The sequence below is a fragment of the Gossypium arboreum genome, chromosome 3 (assembly GCF_025698485.1).
Source record: "Gossypium arboreum isolate Shixiya-1 chromosome 3, ASM2569848v2, whole genome shotgun sequence".
NCBI lineage: Eukaryota > Viridiplantae > Streptophyta > Magnoliopsida > Malvales > Malvaceae > Gossypium > Gossypium arboreum.
Genome location: NC_069072.1, coordinates 135,765,152 through 135,787,902, shown reverse-complemented (window position 1 = coordinate 135,787,902; position 22,751 = coordinate 135,765,152). Strand labels below are relative to the sequence as shown.

Here is a 22,751-nt window from a genome sequence, read left to right as displayed (position 1 = left end):
AATAAACGGGCCTTAGCCCCTTATTCAGATAATGAAGATGGCCCAGTGCCCATTTCAAAATACATGCAACATCAATAACATATGCAAGCCCATTTGGGGAGACTACTCAACCCACCAACCACTACACTCCACCCTACCACCATACACTCCATGTGGGAATAGCTCAACCCACCCAAATTAACACTCATGATTGCGTAGCTGTGCTGCTCGATTATCGAAGAATTGAGGCAAAGCCTCCAAGACGTGGACAAGCCACTTTCAATACTTCCTCCGTCAATATCCTAGTCCCATGCATCGATAATAACAACATGGCATGCAGTAAATAACAACAAATCAAACATGCATTTAGGTCAATTTAACCCTGGGGTATTTGGTAATTTATCTACTAGGGTAAAGCGTAAATTTTCCACTTTTAAAGGTATTTCAGAATTTATCTATTTTAGGGTTTTCATGCATATTCCTACTTTTCACGTACTAATGTAATCACGCATCGAGGGTTCTTACCGAATTGGGCCGATTGACCCATCATTCCAATTTTGGCCCATTAAGCCCAAAAATATCGAGGCATAGAAATCATGCACTTTGCGTCCAAACATTGCAACTTACCAAAAACATTAATCGATTTACCTCACGAGCATTCGTGACACTCGCAAATCTACAAAATACCGGTTTTGGCATTTTGGCATTTCGCTTTTGCCGATCTAGACTAAGAAAGAGGGTGTTAGTTACACACATTGCTATGACGATATATTTGACGAGATCCACATGAACCACCTACAATTGGATTACTAACACGTTAATCTAACTATTCAAATACAAACTACGATTAACCCCTTACAATATTCGCCAACCACACCTACAGATCATAGTAAGCTTATAAGAAATCAATAAGCAACTCATTAACAAATTTTTGTCAATGTTTACCACATAATCATAATTTCGCTGCAAGCTGTCTTCCTGAGCAACAGTCACTAAATTATTTATAACTGGAGCTACGAAACTCCAAATCAAGTTCCGTTAATTTTCCTTGAAAATAGACTCATATATCTTCTATCCATAAAATTTTCAGAATTTTTGGTTTAGCCAATCAATACCAGATTTTTCTCAAAGTTTCCCATGTTTCACTGTTTGACTAATCTGACCACACTTCATTACGAATCAAATTTCTCATTGTACAGAATTCAAAATATGTTCTCGTTTATTCCATTTGAAACTAGACTCATTAAGCTTTAATTACATAATTTATTAAGCTTCTAATTCATCTCCCACAATTTATGGTGATTTTCCAAAGTCACGTTACTGCTGCTGTCCCAAGCAGATTTATTACCAAATCACTCTTTCATACACCTATCTTGCATGCATGTTATTTAAACATGTATATCACCAATCAATCATCACATATCTATGATTTTTACTTAAGCATAATCTCCATTTCATCATTTTAAAGCACAACATGTTAGCCGATTTTCCCTTTAGCATCTAAGGCACATGCATGCTTATTTGTTTGGCTCAACTTCACATATCTTCCATTTTTCATCAAAAGAACATGAAACAACAACCATTTCCTTCATTTTAATTCATGACCAAATGCTCACAACACAACTAAAAATCAAAATATACTTCAAGAGTTAAGGTAGAATCAAGAAGAACTCATGAACCTCAAGATAGAAGCAAGGTACCAAGAACTTACCTTCAATTTTCCTCCTCCTAATGACCAAATACTCAAGAGCTTTCTCCTCTCTTGTCTCTTCTCTAACTTTCAGCTATGATGAACAAAGATGGACAAAACTTTGTTCTTTTCACCCCTTTTTCTTTTAATAAAACTTCATATTTCATCCATTTAATTCTTTAATACAAAAGACATGAAATTCTTATCATGAAACATTTACCTAACCTATTATCATGGAACATTTACCTAACCTATTATCATGGAACACTTACCTAACCTATTATTATGAAACATTTACCTAACCTATTATTATGAAACATTTACCTATCCTATTATCAATTTGTATCAATTTGTACCATAAATTATGGATATCAAGTACTCATATTGTCTACAACAACATGATGGCTAGCCACTTCATGTAAAATGGGAGGTTTGTCATGCAAATCCTCCTATTTTGCACTCCTATTTATTTGGCCACCTCAATTTAGCCTATAGCATTTTCAAACATTTTCACATAAGTCCTATTTCATAATTTCACTCCCTTTTTCTTATGGAACAAAAATTAACTAAAATTACCGGGTTCTATCTTAAGCTTGGGCCTTCTAGAGGCCCACAAACATAATTAAACCTATGCCAACATTCACAGAATTCCCAAAAATTGGGGCGTTACATTATCAAGGGCTTGGGGGAATGGGATGATCAATGTTGAAACTCAAGATTAGATGTCAACTAATGACTTGAATCACCAATGACTTAGTTGACGAAAGAAAGTATCTTTAATGTTGCATTTATTATTATTACTATTATTACTATCATTACCATTAAAACTATATATAAAATTTGTTGGGTTCGAGTATGCTGAAGTACATTATCTTCTTATTTATAGGTTGAGGAGGGACCATGAGTAGTTCTAAATATTATCTCAAAAAGAGCAAATATGATCATAATCTATAATAAAATTATTCAAAAAGAAAGTAACAATAGGAGAAAATCTAGGGCATATTTCTCAAATCATCGGTCCAGTATTGAATGTAGCCTTTTCCCCGGACAAGATGTCTAATATTTACAACGCCCTAGTAGTTAAGGGTAGAGATACCGCCGGTCAACAAATTAATGAAACTTGTGAAGTACAACAATTATTTGGAAATAATCGAGTTAAGAGCTATAGCTATGAGCGCTATAGATAATCTAACAAGAGGAATGGAAGTGATTGACAAAGAAGCTGCTTTAAGTATTCCATAGCATAGGAATAGTAGCATCCCTCAAAATCCAATGCACTAAACATCTTTGTTATTAAGTTTTCAATTTTTTTTCCATTAGTTCGATTTGTTTCTCAAATTTAATTTAGTCAATTACCTTCAACTTTAATTGAATTGATCGACGGTCATAAGCTTAATCAACTTAATCGATTTCTTGATTCAGTTGATTAACCAACTTTTTTTTCTTCTTATATAATGTTATAAAATATATATGTCTAAATCATATTATATATAATAAATACATTTAAAATAAATAAAAATAACACTGTTAAGTTTATCAGCTCAGAATTTTAATAATAATTTAATCGAGACCATAATTGATTAGACCAATAAAACCACTTAAATGAAACAGGTTTGTTAAGTAGATCAAATTTTGCTCACCTGTTAAGTGTTGGTGGTTTCTTGTCTTCTAAATTAATTGTGATTCCTAAATTATGGCTACTTTGTAAATCGATTTGATAATACATTGATTTACTTATAACCACAAGAAAAGAAGACATGTGTTACTATGGCATCAAACAAGTAAATATTGAAGGGTGTGGAAGGAGTGGTGGCTGACTGCATCTGCATGGTCACTATGGCTGGGGAGGCAGTGTTAATGATCACCCTTTTAATGCCATCTGTTGTGGGTTGAAGCTGAGATTTTGGGCATTTGTGGATGTGTTAGTGAAGAAAGTGGTTGACTTGAGATTCATAAGGATGGATGGATTCTAAAGCTGCTCTGTTTGGGAGATGAGATTGGATAAACTGTCACCATCTGCATATCCATCTTGCTTAATGATTTCTGAGATTAGTAATACTCAGGCTTGTGAATGAAATGATGGTTTTACACCAAACACCCACATAGCTTTCTACTTGACTCTTAACTATATGTATAGAATCAGAGAGAGAGGGGGGATTGGTTTAAGATGTGCTCTTTTATCTTTCAACTTATAGACTCTTCCTTCCTGAATGTCGAATTATGTTAAAGTATGGAACATGTGTTTTGCTCTTTTACGATGCTTACAGAGCAATATCTTTGGTATTTCCTAAATGTGGTCATGGACGGCCACTCAAATATCATGTCAATTGCTTTAACCAAGTGCATCAATATAATGCTAAAGTGGCTCATTAAGTGCATCAATATGACTTGATTAAAACAAGTGCACATGAAGTGATTTAATTCGTTGTACTGGGCCATGTTTAAAGGGAAAATGATAGAAATTTTATTCGTTGTACTGGCTCAAAGCCTCAAACCAACTTCGGATGGTTATAGAAAAAATTAGGGTAGTGTAATGTGCTTATATCATCAAATAAGCCTAAATAGGTAATTTTATGGATTTTTACTTAGGGACCTTTGAATGGACGGTTTGCTTACTTGCGGTTAGTGTAAAAACAACAATAGTGATGAGATTAAATATTGTAACGATATTATAGCGTAAAATAAAAATAAAACTAAACACAGCGTATTAAAAGTAATACCCATCTAAAAAACCCTTAATTCACTAGTTAAATTCCCGCATTAGCGTGGAATAAAACTATGCCCCTCAACCCTACTATATTAAGGCTTTATGCCTGTACTTTGAGCCTATCCTAACTTCTCCCTTCTCAATCCTTCAATTTTTTAAGTAAAGAAATTGAATCCCATACTTCACTAAAAATACTAAGCCAAAGTACATATTTTTATGGATACCTTTTATCTACACTGCTATTTAAACATTAATTCAGTCGAGAAAAGTATTAAAATTACATTTCGAACAATTAATATTATTATAAGATATTTTATAATTTCATACATTTATATACAATTAAAAGAATAACTTAATATATACATATACGTCGATAGAACACATGATTTCACTTACATCATCAACGTTTCATTATTTATTATATGTTATTTTTAAATATACATTTATATTATAAACACATAATTTCTACACGAATATACAATAGAATTTTTAGTTTTTATAATTACATTTTAGTGCTAATGTAACACTACTATTGTCGCTGAGAAATGAGGCTCAACACTCTTTAGACTAGTTTTTTCATGGGATCAAGAGTAGGCTCAAAACCCTAATTCATGGCCTATCCAAGAGAGAAATTCGTTACATCTAGTTTTGTTCTTTTTTTCAACTACTACCAATGGAAAAACTAAAAGAGAATATATTGGTTTGATTTTGATTTTCTTATTTTACGAAAATAAAAAATACATTTTTACATTAATTTATCATAATTTAGTTATTATAATTTACAAAATATAAAAAATTAAAGTGTAAACTGTTGGAAAAATAGATTTTTGAAAGTTTTGAGATATAGTCTCGATTAGTAAAGGTGGAGATTTGAATCATAAAACTATAGTTTTATATTTTACTCTATGATATCTTTATAACAAGATATCATATGCTCAAAATGATTAACTCTTGAATGAGAAGTTAGTTTAAATTTTAAAAGATATTTCTAATCAATCCCAATAAAAACAAAATTCATATATTCACAAACACAAAGAAAAAAATCTATATTACATTAAAATTCAATTATAAAAATCAGTAAAAATAATAAAAGAAAATAACAAATAAAAAGTTAAAATGAATTCACCCAAACCTAAGTAATGATTGAAACAAATAAAAAAAAGCATAATGATACATTACATTTTTTGTTAATTTGATTCTTTTTTAGTTAAATTTGAATCTCAACTTTTTAAAAGAATTAAATTTGACTATCAACAGTTTAGAAAGAGTTGAATTATTTTTAACAAAATACCGATTAAAACATTACATTTTGAATCACGGTACTCTGCATAAAATCCTTATATACTTCATGCTTTTTTTTTATGATCTATATATATTTTTGATTTTTATATTATAAATTTTAAATTATTTGTGACTTGACATATATAACAAATGATATCATGTCAACATGAAATATCAAGTTGTCATGTCAATATCGTTAAAAATTTAAAGTTAATCAATATTTTCGTTAAAAAATAATTTAGTTCTTTTGAATGATTGAACTAAATTTAACTAAAAATAATAATAATAATTAAATTAAAAAATATAACTATTGAGGACTAAATTTAGAATTATCCTAAAATTTATACCCCATGAGCCATCTATATCCATGCCCACTTTTGATTGTTTCATAGAGTTTCCATGAAGAGATAGCCCCAATTAAACAATTTGATATGTATTGTATATATATAAAATATTTACACATACTAGAATTTAGTTCATATATAAAGATTTCATTAATTCATATTTGCTATATATATAATATTGCACATAATTATTTACTGATTTTGGTGACTAAATATATTATATTAGTATGATAGTATAATAGTGTTCTCTAATCAATACGAAATTAAAATTAATTTGTAATAATAACGGTGAAAAAGTAACTTATAAGTATATTCTCTAATTAGTATGAAAATAGTAGTTCTAGTATATTTTAAAAAAAATATTAAGGATGTTTATTAAAAACTTTTTAGTCTAAAATGAATAAAACAAAAATTAAATGGTTATTTTAGAATATTTTTGGCCTAATAGAAATATTATTCTCTCTTTTATATAATATTTATTATATATAAATAATTTTAAACTATAAGTTCCTTTCAAATTTATGAAAATAGTGAAGAAATTTGTATTTATTTATATAAGAGTGTTCATTAGACAATGTGGGATTAAAATTTGACAGTATAAAGAATTATCTAATATAATTTTAAAAGCAAGGATTAAAAGATTAATTTATCAAATGTGAAAACAAATGCTTAAAATGAGTAGTGCTGGCAAAAAAACTATAATGTGAACGCGCCGAAGATGAATGGGGCTAAGTGAACTGCCAAAGCTGTGGGATGTAAAAATGCATCGGTAGGGAGCATAAAGCACTTGTAAGAGTAGCAGTAGACAAAACGGAAGCAAGAATGTCAGCTTGAGTAATACAAACATTAGCAAGAATCTCGGCTTGAGTAATACAAACATTGGTGAGAATCCAATGCCTTGAAAACCCAAGGGTTCCTCTGCAAGGTTCGTCCACGGAGGGTGAGTCAAGGCCTAAGATCAAGCCGAAAGGCATGAACAAGTGAATATTCTCATACTACCCATTGTTGGTCCCAAAGGAAGGAGGAGGCTAAGGATGATTTATTTATTACTTTTAAATTAAAGTACTTAAATTTTATTAAAATATATTTAAAATTTGATACAAATATATATTTCTTTATTGAAATTTTAATTTAAATGATCTCTTCGGCTACTTTTGAAGGTTTATAGTTTTAAAAAGCTAATAAAGTAGGTTTTTTCTTTCATGAGTTTATTAGTAGAAAATTGAATAAATTATGAATATACATAAGGATAATCATAATTATCCAATTCATGGAAAAAGTCCAACTTACCTAACATATTTCCTCAAGCAGCTTCGTTTCCAAGTTCTTTTTGAAGTTCAAAGTAACCCATTTCTGTTAAAACTTTGGTACATTCGGGAAGAGCTTCCTTTTTTTTAAACCCAAGATTGTTGGCAAAGCGAATTTCACCCGAAACCCCATCCAATGTGGTGAGAACCACCCTAGCTTTCCTCCACTCTTCGGTGGGGTCATTGCAATCTGCTCTGGGACTCTTCACTAGCATTACATCACAATCTGATTCTTCATAATCACCCGTCACTTGGATTTTATAATTTCCTTTATCGCCAGCTGTTATTTCTGGACTTTGATAAGTGATCTTTTCGTCTGTACGATTCCTACATTCTAACTTCACCGTTGCACCTGCCAATTATATAAATAGTAAATATATTTAAAAACTTTTGTCAACCTAATTATTTCATCTAAAATCAAAACATTAAATTATATACCGGGAATAGGTTCACTGATAGATGTCTCAAATTCAACACGACAAGTGTCACAATAAACATGACCTAAGACCTCGAATCTCATTTGTTGATTGGATGACGGAGATGGACTTGGAGCTGAAGCTGAAGCTGAAGCATAGGCAAAGCTGAGTGAGGAGAAAATGCAAATAAATAAGGAAACAAGGGAGATCACAGAAGCTTTTGCCATTTCTTTCTCTTTCTTTCTATAAACCTTTTGTTCTTTTTTAACTTATCAAAGCTTATTAAAAATGGTAAATTTATAGAGAGGGATTTACTTAGTTTAGGCTAGGGTTTGTTATTCAACTTTCCTATTGTTAGGGACTTGGTTGGTTGAAGTTAGGAGAGAGACTCGAATTGATTAAATAAATAGATGGTTTCACATAAATTATTGATTAAAAAAAACAAAAAGACTAAATTTATAAATATTAAAAGGGATAAATTTCAAAATCATACATGAATTTTGATTTAATGTGTAATTGTATACATGAATTTTAATTTGGTGCAATTATATACGTAAAACTCTATATTGTTGTTCAAATGTGTACTCAAAACTTTAATTTTGATTTAACCATACACATTTAAATAAATAAATACATAAATTTAATTTTATATTGGGTAAATATAATTATTTAAGTATGCAATATATAAGCATAAAATGATGTTATTTTAATAATCGTGTCAATAATTTACAAGAATTGGATCTAATTAAAATTTTATGTATATAATTACACATTAAACCATAGTTCATGTATAGTTTTAAGATTTATTACAAATTTATAGTTGAAAAAAGAACAATAATAAAAAAGGGATAAATCCCAAAACAATAAAAAACTTATCAATGTAAAGTTTATTCGATAAATCTAAAATCTAGAATTAAAATCAATGCTAAAATCAAATATTTCGCCATTCTCAAAAAGATTAAAATAAGACAAATTAATTAAATTAATTATAATTAATCATGAATTAGAATTAAAGTTAATCTAAAAATATTTTCATACAACACTTTCATATATCTTATGTATAAAATCTCAAAGAATAAATCTGATCTTCAAATAAAAAATTAATCTCACAATTTATAAATTTATAAATTCCTTGCTCATAGCATTAAAAGCCTTAGGGCAACTGAGTGGTCGATTTTTGAATTTAAGCCAAATTCTTTTGAGAAGATTTTCTTGGCCCACAATCTTTAAGTTTTCGTGCTAAAAAAGCAAGTGAGGTTGATCTTTGGGGGTGTTTTTAGGCATTTGGTGAAATATCGTTTTTTAAGGTGTAAATAAATAGAATGTTCGATGAATTGTTTGTAAACTGTTTATATAACATTTATTTATATTCGTTTACTAAGCTAAATAAATAAATATGAATATTTATGTTCATTTAATAAACGAACGAACACGAATAGATGTGTGTTCGGTTCGTTTATATTTACTAACAAACTAATTTATAAGCTTATTTATTGACTTATTTATTTATTAATAATATTTTCTTATAAAAATATTAAAATAAAATCTGTGTGTATGTATTTATTGGTTGTTTGTTTGTTTGTTATTCATTAATATTGTTCGTGAACATATTCAATTATATGTTTATGAAAATGTTCGTTTAATATTCGTGAACATGTTCGATTAAGTTAAATGAATATATTCATGAACATTAAACAAACAAACATGAACACACATAAATTTAAATAAACGAACATGAACAATAATTTTGAAATTTTTAGCTAACAAAAATTGAATACGAACAAACTTAAAAATAAACAAACAATCATGAATAGATATTTATTCATTTAAACTCAATTCATTTACAGCCCTACCCTTCTACGATTGTTTTTATTTATTTATTAATTTTTATTTCTTTCATTTGGTTAATGACTTATTATTCTTCCCAAAGAATGAGATTTGAGAACAAATAGAAGAAACAATGAATTTCACATGAAGATTTTGAAGAAAAATTAAGAATTATCGTGTTGATAATGTGTTATAAAATAAATAATAATGAAAATAAAGAACCAATAAATAATAATGAAAATAAAGAACCAGAGAAATAGAAGAATCAAGAGAACTGTAAAATTTACTATCAATACAATACTTACGATGCTTTCCCAAAGTCTATATTTATGAACATAAAAATGTAAATGAAATAAAATTTTATTCATAATACACATTACAGCCCTAAAAGACATCAAATTTTTATTCTAATAGACATCCACTTCTATAATAATAAAACATTTATAACAACATATTTATTTTTCATTCAAATACACTACATAATATAAAAATTAAAAATAAGTCAAATCATGAAACCTAAGTTAAAACTTGTATATTTTAGGTAAGTGCAATTTTCCATCAAAGCCTATATTTACACCTAAATCTCTCAAATATCAGACAAACTTTAGTTTTGGACGATAAGACCCTTAAACACGTATATAATAGGTTAATATGTAGTTCATCATTAAATATGTTCAAAAGTATTTAGTCAATACTTAAATATTTTTTTCCCTAATTGCCACTAGAACTTATATTCTGTCACCCAAGTTGGTACATCCGCACTAACACCATTAGTTTGTGTTGATATAACATTATTAACCAATTCGTGGTGAAACGTGACAACCTCACACTATACCACGTGACGTAAATTAAATAAATATATAAAAAGCCTATAATATTTTAAAAAATATAAAATTTATGATATATAATATATAAATCAATAAAAATTTTAAAATTTTAAAATTATAAAATATATAAAAGAAATAAATATTTATAATATATATAAATATATAAAACAACTAAAAGGCACATTTATAATGAATAATGTATTTGAATATGAATAACTATCCGTGTAAGTTAATTCTTGAAAACTTTTATACCTATATATATATATATATATATTAATTTATCTATTTTAACTTTTTAACACTTTATATATTTTATATTTCAAAATAATAAAATAGTAGTAATAATAATATAAATAACCCAATATTTTATAAAAAACTAAAACATATAAATTTACTAACAAATACATTTGGAATGAACTTGGATAAATAGTTGTCTAGATTTAGATATATCTGGACAACATTATTATGTCTAGTTTCATTCTTGATGTGAAACAAAAATTATACATTTTTTTCTTAATTTATATATTTTTAATTTTTAATTTATGTTCACCACGTGACATATTGAGAGGTTGCCACATGTCTTCATCAGATTTGTTATCAATGTCACGTTAGCATGAACTAGTCGTATTAATGTAAAGGTACTAACCTAGTTGATAGAATACAAATTCAGGTACCAACTAAGTACTTTTGGACAAATTTAGAAGACAAATTACGTATTACCCCATTTTTAATCAATCAAGTCACTAAAACAGAGGATATAAAACACAAAATTAGCCCTTAATTTTGTCCCATTTTCACTTTATCCTTTTTTTTTGATTGTGACTCAAAATTATTTCAAACAAAAAATTGATTAAATTGTTAAAATTTTAACGATACTAATATAGGCATGGAAATTTATATATAATTCATTGTTGACATGAATAATTTTTAAAATTTTTATGAACTTTTTACTAATTTTATTTATTTTCTTAAATTTTTATAAATTACACGTGAAATATCAAGTAAATTGTCAAGTTAATGTTGTTAAAATTTTAGCAATTCATTCAAAATTTTAATAAAAATTAATTTGACTAGAATTTGAAGATTGTGGGCCAAAACAATACAAAAGGAATTATGACAAAAGTAATAATAATTATCATTAGAATTATTTAACTATTAGTAAATTTCTCTCTTAGCCACCCGACTTAATAAATTTATTTTTTGGTCATTTGTCACCCAACTATTAATAATTTTTTTTTAGTCACTAAATTATAAAAGTTACAACATGGTCATGCAACTATTCAAATTTATCGTTTTTAGTCACCGACTAATGGTGGTAGCTTTTAAAATTGGTATAATAACAACTTTAATCCTCAACATTTATAAATATGTCAATTTAGTTTTGATTCTAAAAAATTAACCCTCAACATTTACACATTGAGTAATTTGATATTTCTTTTGCAGTTTACTTTTCTTTGTGACATTGAAAGTTAATTTTAAAAGAATGAGAAAATATGAAAATTACTATATTAGATTTTTGAGTGTTTCATTTTTATATATTTCCAATCGATTTAGTTGATATATGTGTTTTTTAGCTTTTTAGGTGAAGGCCAAAAAGAAAAAGATCAAATTACACAATATATAAATGTTGAAAGTTAGATTTTTAGAATCAAAACTAAATTTATACAATATGTAAATGTTGAGGGTTAAAATTGCTATTATACCAAATTTAAAAGCTATTACCATTAGCTAGTTGGTGACAAAAAAGACAAAATTGAATACTTGGATGACCAGTAACTTTTTATAATTGGTTGACCCAAAAAAAATTTACTACTAGTTAAGTGACTATTTTATAATGTTTCATAGTTGAGTAGCTAAAAAAGAAAATTATTAATAGTTGCGTGACTATTAGTGAAGTTTGCCCAATTTAATTTGAAAAAAATCCAAAAAAAAAAAAACGGAAAATAAATTTCCCACGCTTCAATATTAACAAGAAATAAGAATTCAAAAATAAATAATAATAATAAACCAGCTCTCCTTTCTCTGATCTGATCGGACCTCCCGCCTCCTCTTTCTTGTTTGTTTCAATTTTGTTTTCTGTTTTTCGTTCAATTTTAGCTTATTTTTTTTTGTTTTTATTTAGAAATTTTGGAATTCATTTAACTGTTGCAAATAATTTCGTAATCTCTTTTCTTGCTTACTTTTCGAATCTCGTTTTTGTTGATCTGCTTCGAGGGGGGAGAGAGGCGGGGGATTCTTTGTGGAAGCTTTGTCGCTGAACTTGAGAATTAATTGATTTGAGTTTTTTGTAATTACTTTTGTGAACTAATGGGTGTGAAAATTGGGGGATAAAATCGTTATATTGAGGAGATTTTGTACGGGGTTTTTGAGGAATGGCGTCGGCTCAGGCCTTGCCTTCTTCACGGAAACAAGAGCATCTAGAAGCTGGGAAGCGCCGGGTACATCTTTTTGTTCTTAATTTTTTCCCTTTGTCGGTTGATTTGATGGTTTCTTTCTGTTTTGAAATATGATTTTCGATCTGGTAAATGATTTGGTTAGATATTAAAAATTTCAGGCATATATAGTCAGCTATTTTGGATATCGATTTCGGAATAGGACTAGAATTGGCGGTCTATTTTGGTATTTTCATATATGATCTGTAATATATTTGCATTGTCTTGCAATGCTTTGGTAGATCATGTCCGGAATTAATGGTATATGGAATCAATTATTTTGTTAGATTACACCTATTGGAAATTTCAATGCTTTTATGCCTTAAATCTTTGCAACTGTCTAAGGTGATGCTATTGGAGCTAAAAATATGACCAATGTTTTTTGGTTTTTCTTCTTAAATTGGATTTGAGAGTTCACTTTTGTCATTACGTGCTATTGTTTGTATTCAATCTGGAAAAGATGAAGAAGCTTCACTGCATTTGACACTCTAATAACAGTGATTTCGGATGAAGAGTGTATTTAAGTTGCACAATGATAGCATTGCAGTTTACGGTTGCCTATATGCGTTTGTGCCTGAGTGAAGTATCTTATTTCTACTTCTATTTTTTGATGTGTTGAATCTGTTCTGGTTGTTTAGAACTCTTCTTTTGATTTTTTTCAGTAGTCATTCATGTTCTACTAACTAGGGCTGGTAAAAAAAAAGAACTCCCATTCTAGATTTCTATGTTTTGTCTTTGAATGCTGCAACTTTTACATAGTTTGAAAAGTTAATATCCTCCTAAACCGCCCTGTTGGTTGATTGGATTTTGTATAATTTTTACTCTGGATTTATGCTTATGATAAAAGTTTTCAGTTAGATTTTATTACATAAATGGGTTTTTTCAAATGAACAAATAATTATTTAGAGTATGTTTACCAAGTACAGTTACAATTGATCCCTCCTTTCTTGCAGCTGGAGGAATTCCGTAAGAAAAAAGCAGCTGAGAAAGCCAAGAAGGCAGCATCTACCTCCCAAACCAATGTTTCTGATGTTAGCTTAAATGAAAAACAGCAATTAGAAACTGAACACGTGCGGGTTATTGACTCAGGTGGTGCTGGTACATCTGATGGACCCAATCTCTCTTCTGTAAAAATAATTAACAACAATAAAGCAACTGAAGTTAAATCAAACAACATTCATGCTTTCCCATCTTCTTTGGAAAATAATTATAATTCGTCCTCTACAGAAGTGCATGTACATGCAAAAGGTCAAGAAAATGAGAAATATGTTGCTTCATGGAATGCTGGACGATTTTATAATGATAGCCTACAGGCAGAACATATGAGTAATGACTTTCAAGAACCCAGGTCAAAAGAAGATGATGGCTATTCGAAGGTTTCTACAGTTTTAAATCCTATTTCTTCTGAAAATTTTGTCAGTAAAATATCTCCACAGAATTCACTGCAAAGCAAGGCCAGTGAAGGCAACTTGCTAGGTAGCAGCCATGCCCTAACTTCTTTATATGAAGGTAATGTTGAATATTCATATTGAATATGCTTGTTTTATAATTTATATGACCAGAATTTCTTTCCATTTATCTATATTTTCAGCATTTTGTTTTACTGAGGAACTGACACAGCATAGCATGTTCTGTGGCTTAATTGCAGACTCTGCTCAATCTAACTCAGGTGGAAGAGGGTCTATCCTTGAAGTCGGGCAGCACTTGCAAGGAACTGGAGACTTTAAGGAACCTATGATTTCTGATTTTGGAGAAGGAAAATTCAGTAGTTCAGCTGGTGGTTTTCCAAGTTTGCATGTTCCATCCATACAGACATCTGGATCAACAGAGTTCAGTTTTGATGCCAGAAGTTCCTCAAGCCACACACCACTGCATTCAGTTGCAAATGATACTAGTTCTAGGAGATCTCGTCCATCTTTCCTTGATTCTCTGAATGTATCTGGAGCTTCTTCTGGGTCTCTTTTTCAACATAATCAACCTACAAAGGAAGTGTTCGCACCCCAGAGTTCACAATTTAACACTAGTAATACGATGGGGTCATCTCCTTTTGAGAGACCGTCAACAGAGATTGGAAATGTGGGAACTTACTCCAAGCTTGGGTTCTCTAATTTTCCTAGCGGTAACGAGTATTCTGGGCAATTTTCAGCTCCTGCTAGTGGTAATGGTGACCTCTCGAAGCTGATTGTTGCTAATGAGAATATCTTGGAGAAGAAGCATGATTTTTACTCTACCAAACAGAATGAGGATTTTGCTGCTTTGGAGCAGGTAGTCACATTTTCTATTCTTGAGGTGCCACTGTGTCCAGGTTTCTAATAATTATTGTGTTTTATGGTTCATCCCTTGGGCAAGTTATACTGCTTGTAATAACGAGTTCCTTAGTAACACAAATAAACATTTTTTTAAGTGTACTTTTTGATGTCTTAGAAATATGCCATTGTAAGTATCCATGGTTATATTTAACTCATTTGATGCAATTTGACATTCCATAATATATGCAATTTATTACTAGTCTATGTTGTTCTATCCATAAGAACCATGATATAATGGATGAGTATATTTGTATCCTTAGATTTGTGTCTTGTGTTTACCATCTTGTCTTCTGGTGTGCATGAGCTGGATCCAGGCTTTGTTCGGTTTGGATATAAGAGGCAAGGATAAGGAGACTCTTGAGCATTTTAGTGATAATGCACTGTTTTGTATTTCAAGCCTAATGTCATGTTGGTTTCTTAAGATAAGCTAATACTAATGGATGGTCAAAAAACTCGAAGAAGCTGTTGAAATGAAAACATTGTTGTATGTTTTGAAGCTCCTAATACACTCACACAGATAATTTGATGTAGAAAACTATAATTTTTCATTTGTTATTTGTCTAACGGTTTTGTTTATTAACGTTTTCGCTGTTCATTGTCTTGGCTTTTTTAATCTATTCATCCTTATTCTGCAGCATATTGAAGATTTGACTCAGGAAAAGTTTTCACTGCAACGAGCTCTTGAGGCCTCGCGTACATTAGCAGAATCTTTGGCTGCTGAAAATTCATCTTTGACTGATAGTTATAACCAACAGGTTTGTTTCCAAATATTAGATTAGCAGCATTACCGGCTGTCATGGTCATGATATATTTTTTTATCACTTCATCGTGCTTCTCCATTGCTGCACTTTATGTCATTTCATTATCCTAATTTGTATTCTCAATCCTTCTTAGAAATCTCTTAATTATCTTACATTTACTTTTCTCCCCAGAGAAGTGTTGTCAACCAGCTAAAATCTGACATGGAGAGCTTACAAGAAGAAATCAAGGCACAACTGGTTAGTATTTACTATATTTAGGTACTGGTAGTCACTTCAAATTGTTAGAAATAATTGAATCTCATACAACTACATACCGCTTTATGTCATATGGTTAATGCAATGGTGTTTGTATGGCATGTGTCATGTGTGCACATATGCACATTGATTTAGACTTGTTTGTGCTTAGATAAAGTTCTATCTAAAAATTGAGATACCTACTGCTGTCTATTGCATCTCTGGTGGTACCCATTAACCAAAAAAATGCAGTACTAGGAACCCTCTTGAGGTCGTCCATGTGTATGCCCTTTGATCTACACTTGAAGGGGCCTTAAGTAGTGCTATCCCAAAGTTATTAAATATTGGGTTCGTTTCGGTTTTATATTCAGGTTGGGCCTCTCAACCTATTGCCTATTGGTTATAGGTTAGATGCTTAATAACTTTTGATCTATAAAAATGATCCTTAAGGCTGGAGCTTGTCTATTTTTTCCTGGATTCAATCAATAAGTCTTTGTTTTTAATGGTTTTCTTCTGTTGCAAAGGATGGTGCACAGGATGAATTCAGTTTTATGCTGTATTTTAAAATGCTATGCTGTATGTATGCTGATCTGCATTTTATTCTCGTGTTCTTTGTCTGGTAATGTTCAAATTGTTAGGGAGCTTGTTACAAATACTTTTTAAAATGTCAACAACATTCTATTTCAGTGTACTCTACCTTTTTTTTTTTTCTTGCTATGTCTGGTGTTTGGTATTGCAGGCAGAGCTCGAGTCTTTTAAAATGGAATATGCAAATGCACGACTGGAATGTAATGCAGCTGATGAACGTGCTAATATATTGGCTTCTGAAGTCATTGGTTTGGAAGAGAAGGTAACAAAGTTTTAATGGGTAAAGGTTTTCTTCTCCAATTTCATTCTATTCATTACAGAACATGTATCACTCTAGATAATAATGCTGAAAGATCGGTAAGCTGCCATGTTTGTATATGCATGGTTGTAATATATACCACATGTGAAGGGTGTTTCTTGGACGTATAGCAGAGCTGCAAGGTTTTTAAGTGCCAGTTTAACTTAGTGGCTCTCTAGTCCTTTTTTATATTTGATTTGATCCTGTTATTTGCTTGTTTTATATGATGCTATTAGCATTTGGAGTTTCTTACTTTATTCCATTGAATATATTTCTGTATAAAGCTGTTGACACTGGAGTGAAATTACTTTTGTCTTCTGCTTGATTAAAATGTTTTTAATATCCTTTCTGTAGGCACTTCGATTAAGGTCAAATGAGCTAAAATTGGAGAGGCAATTGGAGAACTCACAGGCTGAAATTTCTTCTTTCAAGTATGCTTTTTTTAGGTCTAATTATGAATTTTGTCCCTTTACTTTACAGCATCTGAGAAGTTAGTCCCTCTAATTTGTCAGAATGGTCCTCATATTTTACGAACGGTAAGAAATTAGTCCAATTGAGTAACACTGTTAAACCTTCTCATTAAACTGAGCTGTTCAGCAACTTATGTGCTAGGAATTAGTAAAAACCAGCAGTAGCATATTTGTGTGCAACAAATTAGCAAAAATCAGTAGTTCAAGTTCACATGTTTACCAACAACTGGGCTAACTTGTCAATTTTTGTAAAGTACAATGACCATATTTTGACAAGTTAAAGTAGAGGGGCCAATGTTTTAGTTTCATGAAATAGAGTGATAAAATTCATAATTAGATATCTTTTTATTTGTCACTAAAGGACTTGTGATCAATTTCTTATTGCTTCTCTGTAGTTTCCTCAATCATAGATTCCTTCTTTGTTCCTAAGTTATTTTCTAGATTGTAATGCTCATATTGAAGATTGTTATTGTTGCCATTTTGAACCGGTGCTTAGATTGTCTGAGATATGGTTATCCATTTAAAGTTTACTATTAAGTGGTCATGACATATTCATGCAAAAAGAAATACAAGAAACAAAAAGACGAGAATTCTGCATGTAATAAAGTGTTGAACTGATGCATTAAAATCATTAAAGATAACAGATTGCAATTTTGTGTAATAAGTCACTTTTATTTGCACTCATTTTACCACAAAGCATGCTTTTTTTAGTTACAATAAGAAACCCCTATACCATGCTTTTTTGGTGGATTTAGTTCCTCTACTATAAATTGGTCATTTCTAGTTCTCTGTTTTATTAAATGTGTATTGTCAGTCCCAAGGCAAACTTTTTTTTGTTGTTAATTGTATCAAATAATTTGACATGATTTATTTATTTGTTTTTTATATGTAATGACAGGAAATATATACCTTGGCTTTTTTTGTAAAATTGGACAATTTTTGCACTTTTAAGAAAAGAAAGGGAGAAAATGTATAATATTTGTCCAGTTGCACAAAAAATGTCAAGGTGTATATGTCACATCACCACATACTTAAAAAAATAAGCCGCGTCAAATTATTTGATGGAATTCACGGAAAATTAATTGGCCTCAAGAATAAAGATTGAAAATACACATTTCGAAAAGTAAAGGGATAAACATAATCAAATTAGAGGGACTAAATCAACAAAAAATGCATAGTATAGGGACCCTTCATACAAAATTTACCTTTTCCTTTTGTTTTCATTAATTAGTAATTTCTCAGTTTTAGAAGTTTTACTCAAGGAACTTCTTTGGTATTGGTTTTCTCATTTTGCCATAATATTATCATGGATTAGACTTTTGTTTGAATATACTTTCATGTTGGGTTCTCTGATACTTGAGGGCATCTTATTCATTATGAATATTGCAGAAAGAAAATGTCAAGCTTAGAGAAAGATCGTCAGGATTTGCTGTCAACTATTGAAGCTCTTCAAGAAGGTAAGTCTGCTGATCTCATGAGTGTGTGTTATTATAGTATTAACTAAAAGTAAGTTTTTATATATTTTTTTTTTCCTATAATAGCCATATGTTTGCCATATATTATTTTTATTCATTTAATGCAGAGAAGAAGGTACTCCAGTCTAAACTACGAGACTCTTTCCTCAGCGGAAAGTCTGTTGATGCTATCAAGAATCCTGCTAGTAAGAAGGATATGTCGACTTCAACCGAAGATCTTGGTAATTGTTTTGAATTTTTTTCCTTTAAAGGTTTCTACATGAATAAACTGCCATATCTTATTTTACTGAATCGAAATCCAGTTGCATATGGCTGGAAACTGCTAAGCATATTCCCAATTTCAAAACATACTATTGGTCTGTGACAAAGGGTCACATGAATTTTTCGCAAGGTCAATTTTCACTTAATATGGGCCTATCCCCACTAGTTGAGTATATAGATTGAAATCATAGTGAGATTTAGAGACAAAATTTCTTCTTGAAGGCCTATCATATATCATCTCTAATTTGAGGGTTTGGTTATGGTCGGTCTTGAAAGTGTCTTGCATGAGATTAGGTATAGTATTATCATTTATGTATTGCAAGCGTTGGTCTTGTGAAAGATTTAGAGTAGGTAGTTATCAGGATGAAGGATAAGTTACTTCAACTCTTTGATGTAATGTATTCGTATCACAGATGCTTCATCGTATGCATTGATATAAGCACAGATCATACTATATACAAATATGAGAACTTAATAAAAAATGGAAGTTTTTGAATCAGACCAATATCGACATATCCATATTTGAATTTGAGTTTGATTTACTTGAAAGGAAAATTAAATATATATACTTGTTGCACTACATCAAGCTTCCTGTACTTCAAGGCAATTCTGAGAATTCTGATAGCGATTGTAGTAGTTATAGTGCCTTTTTAAGGTTGCTTTGATTTCTATGGCCCTTTGGTTTAATGTTGATTTTGTTTATTGAATTTTTGCAGCAACCACGGAAACTACTTCTGATGACAACACTAATGACACCTCTAGTTTGAGTTTCCTGCCTGAGGATGGAGGATTTGAAGTTTCTTCTGTTCACATTCCTCCTGATCAAATAAGAATGATTCAGAACATTAATTCTTTAATTTCTGAGGTAGATTCTTTACGTGATTCAGATTTTCTTGTGGCTTTTATATGTTTTACTTGTTTGACCAACAAGAAATTAAATTGTTGATATTGGTGCCTACTATGCTGTCACGATCATCGTACAACCTTTTTCTTGTTGCAGTTAAGATTGGAGAAAGAAGAACTGGCACAAGCTTTGTCATCCGAGTTATCTCAAAGTTCAAAGCTGAAGGTACTGTATCCGAACCACATGTATAGTTGTAATTCTCATGTATTTGTATTAGTTTCATTCTGTTCTTGTTGCCAGGGATTGCATTAGAATTTAAAGAAAATTTCTAACAGATTTAAAAACTTGAAGGTGCAATTCAGGGCCATTAAAGGCCTGGTTTTTTGTAAATATTATTATACTTCACTAGTTTTCTTGGTGAACTGTATTTCTTTTTCCTTCAATTCGGTCTTTTGTACTTACGAAGTTACGAGCAATTCCTCATCCAAACTTTTTCAAGGGCTCATCAAATGTTTGATTGTTTGTCCTTTGACCTTATCATAAATGTTAGATCTATGAATGATTATTCTCATCATTGTTATTATTGAATGAAGGAGGTGAATGAGGAGTTGTCTAGGAAACTTGAAGTTCAAACTCAAAGATTGGAGCTTCTGACAGCTCAAAGTCTGGCAAGTGAGTATATCCCGGCTAGACAACCTGAGCCTCGAAAAATTGATGATAGTACTCCGTATGCAGATGAGGGTGATGAGGTACCTCCGCTCTCTATCTCTCCCTATATATATGATCTTATTATAACACAACTGATTGTAGTAGCACGTTTTACTCAACCATTCCCAAAAATTGAACAGAAATATCTAGGGGTTTCTAACATTTAAATCCTAAAAAAATTCTAATTTCCTCCTAGGTGGTGGAAAGGGTTTTAGGATGGATAATGAAGCTCTTTCCTGGGGGGCCATCAAGACAGAGAACCAACAAGCGGCTTTCATACTGAATCCGTATAATCTTGGCAAGACAGGTCCAAACTTTCATATACCTTTTTTCCCGGTTTACCTTCTCTCGTTTTGGTGATTGTGGGGGGGTTTGTGATATTTTATAATTTCAAGTCATACAACCCATTCTTTTTACTAGAAAGGAAGACGAGTTTATCTTAATCGTGTTACCATTGATTGGTGAACTCTAATTGTCAATTGTTTGATAGATGAAGGGTATAAAGAAGTCCCTTGTCGCAGGGTTATATGGTTTTCATTTTCAGGATCAAATTTTGCACGGGGCCGAGACGAACTAAGAGGACATATGGTATAGGAAAAGAGGCCCCTAAGTTTATAGAGAGTGGATTCGTTGGATTTGTGATGAACAAGTTTTGGGTTCTTGAGCATTAAGAATTTAAAACAGTTGATTATTTTGCTGTCTGTTTGACTGTGCTTATGCCTATTAACCTTTGATACATCTTTAGTGGTCTCTAAAAAGATGGCCGTTGATGCAATTTCTAATCTCCTTTGTATACTTTTCAGACTGACTTCATTAAAACTTCATGCCAAAATTTGATTTGATGTTGCTGTTCTTTTTTAAAAAAATATTTAGCTGATTATTGTTACTATTTTAAATTAAAAATATTTAGGATGCATAATCTTACAATGTATTTTTTTTTTTAAAAGTGGGATATAGTTTAATTATTTTTTAAAGAAGGATATCAAGAAGGTTTCATATTCGTGTTTCAATATTAGATTTCTTTACCCATATACCCTTGCAAAGAGTACAAAATTTGTGCTTGTTGCCAATATTGCTTTTATTTTCTTCTGTTATTTACCAAATTCAATTAGGGATAGCAATAAAAGATCGACGGTACAAACTTCTGGATATTTTATGTGCTTTTTGGCTAATTTGGATATTGTAGAATCAGATTATTGCATATAATTTATTTGGATACTTTAATCTGCTGATTATTGCATATAATTTATTTGGGTTCTTAGAACCTGAGCTTAAGCATGGTCTAGCTTGATTACATGAACCCATTAACTCATGGTTCATTTTTTAAATAAATACACATTAGTTTAGTATCATTAATCAAACAACCAAATATGCCCTTTTTTTTTTTAATCTGGTCTTTGAATTAATCTCCGTTTGTTTGTCAGTAAAATATTTTTGAAAAATAATTTTTAAAAATGATTAACTTTTCTTGAAATGATTTACTTTTCTAATGTTTAAATGAATTTATGTAAAATATTTTTCATTGTTTGGTAAATTTTTAAAAATATTTTATAAAAGCTGTTTTAAATTAAACAAATATATATTTAAGAATTTATTATTTATTATTGTTTATTTGAGTTTATTATATATATATTAATAAATTTATATTTTAAATTATTTTTACATATATTGCAATGATTTTAAGTTCCAATTAGATTTTAAGTATATCATTAATATTTCATCCGACTAAATTATACAGTTTTCATTCAAATGCATAATTTGATCAGATGAAGTATGTATTAACAGAATATGGTGAGAGTGGAGGAAGATTTTTCGAAAAATGCCTTACCGGTTAAAAATCTGTAAGACATGATCCCTTCTCATTTTTCCGTGTTTTTGAAAACGTTTTACCAATATAAATTATTTTCAACCAAACAAATACTGAAAAACGAGGAAAATATTTTTCGGAAAATATTTTCCTAGTAAACAAACGGACTCTTAATTCATCAAACCT

At 30.3% G+C, this 22,751-nt stretch overlaps 2 protein-coding genes across 4 annotated transcripts; one reads left to right on the top strand and one right to left on the bottom strand.

Annotated features, from left to right (window-relative positions):
- Positions 1 to 7,039: 7,039 nt before the first annotated feature.
- Positions 7,040 to 7,999, bottom strand: LOC108475882 (anther-specific protein LAT52-like). The gene is made up of 2 exons (XM_017777855.2): positions 7,747 to 7,999; positions 7,040 to 7,660 (listed from the first exon to the last, which is right to left on the bottom strand). The coding sequence occupies exons 1-2, from the start codon at positions 7,949 to 7,951 to the stop codon at positions 7,305 to 7,307; spliced, it is 561 nt and encodes a 186-aa protein (XP_017633344.1). The 5' UTR covers positions 7,952 to 7,999; the 3' UTR covers positions 7,040 to 7,304.
- Positions 8,000 to 12,264: 4,265 nt separating this feature from the next.
- On the top strand, positions 12,265 to 21,600 carry LOC108476141 (protein BLISTER). Of its 3 annotated transcripts, none has more exons than XM_017778253.2 (14): positions 12,265 to 12,816; positions 13,764 to 13,899; positions 14,038 to 14,319; positions 14,459 to 15,075; positions 15,755 to 15,874; positions 16,052 to 16,117; positions 16,854 to 16,964; positions 17,355 to 17,431; positions 18,860 to 18,927; positions 19,053 to 19,166; positions 19,923 to 20,071; positions 20,207 to 20,275; positions 20,644 to 20,799; positions 20,955 to 21,600. In XM_017778253.2, exons 1-14 carry the CDS (start codon positions 12,751 to 12,753, stop codon positions 21,039 to 21,041), a joined length of 2,118 nt encoding a protein of 705 aa, XP_017633742.1. In that variant the 5' UTR covers positions 12,265 to 12,750; the 3' UTR covers positions 21,042 to 21,600. The 3 variants fall into 3 exon arrangements, with proteins under 3 accessions (XP_017633742.1, XP_017633740.1, XP_017633738.1); XM_017778251.2 differs by having other exon boundaries at positions 13,764 to 13,908; XM_017778249.2 differs by having other exon boundaries at positions 13,764 to 14,319.
- The last annotated feature ends 1,151 nt before the right edge of the window (positions 21,601 to 22,751 follow it).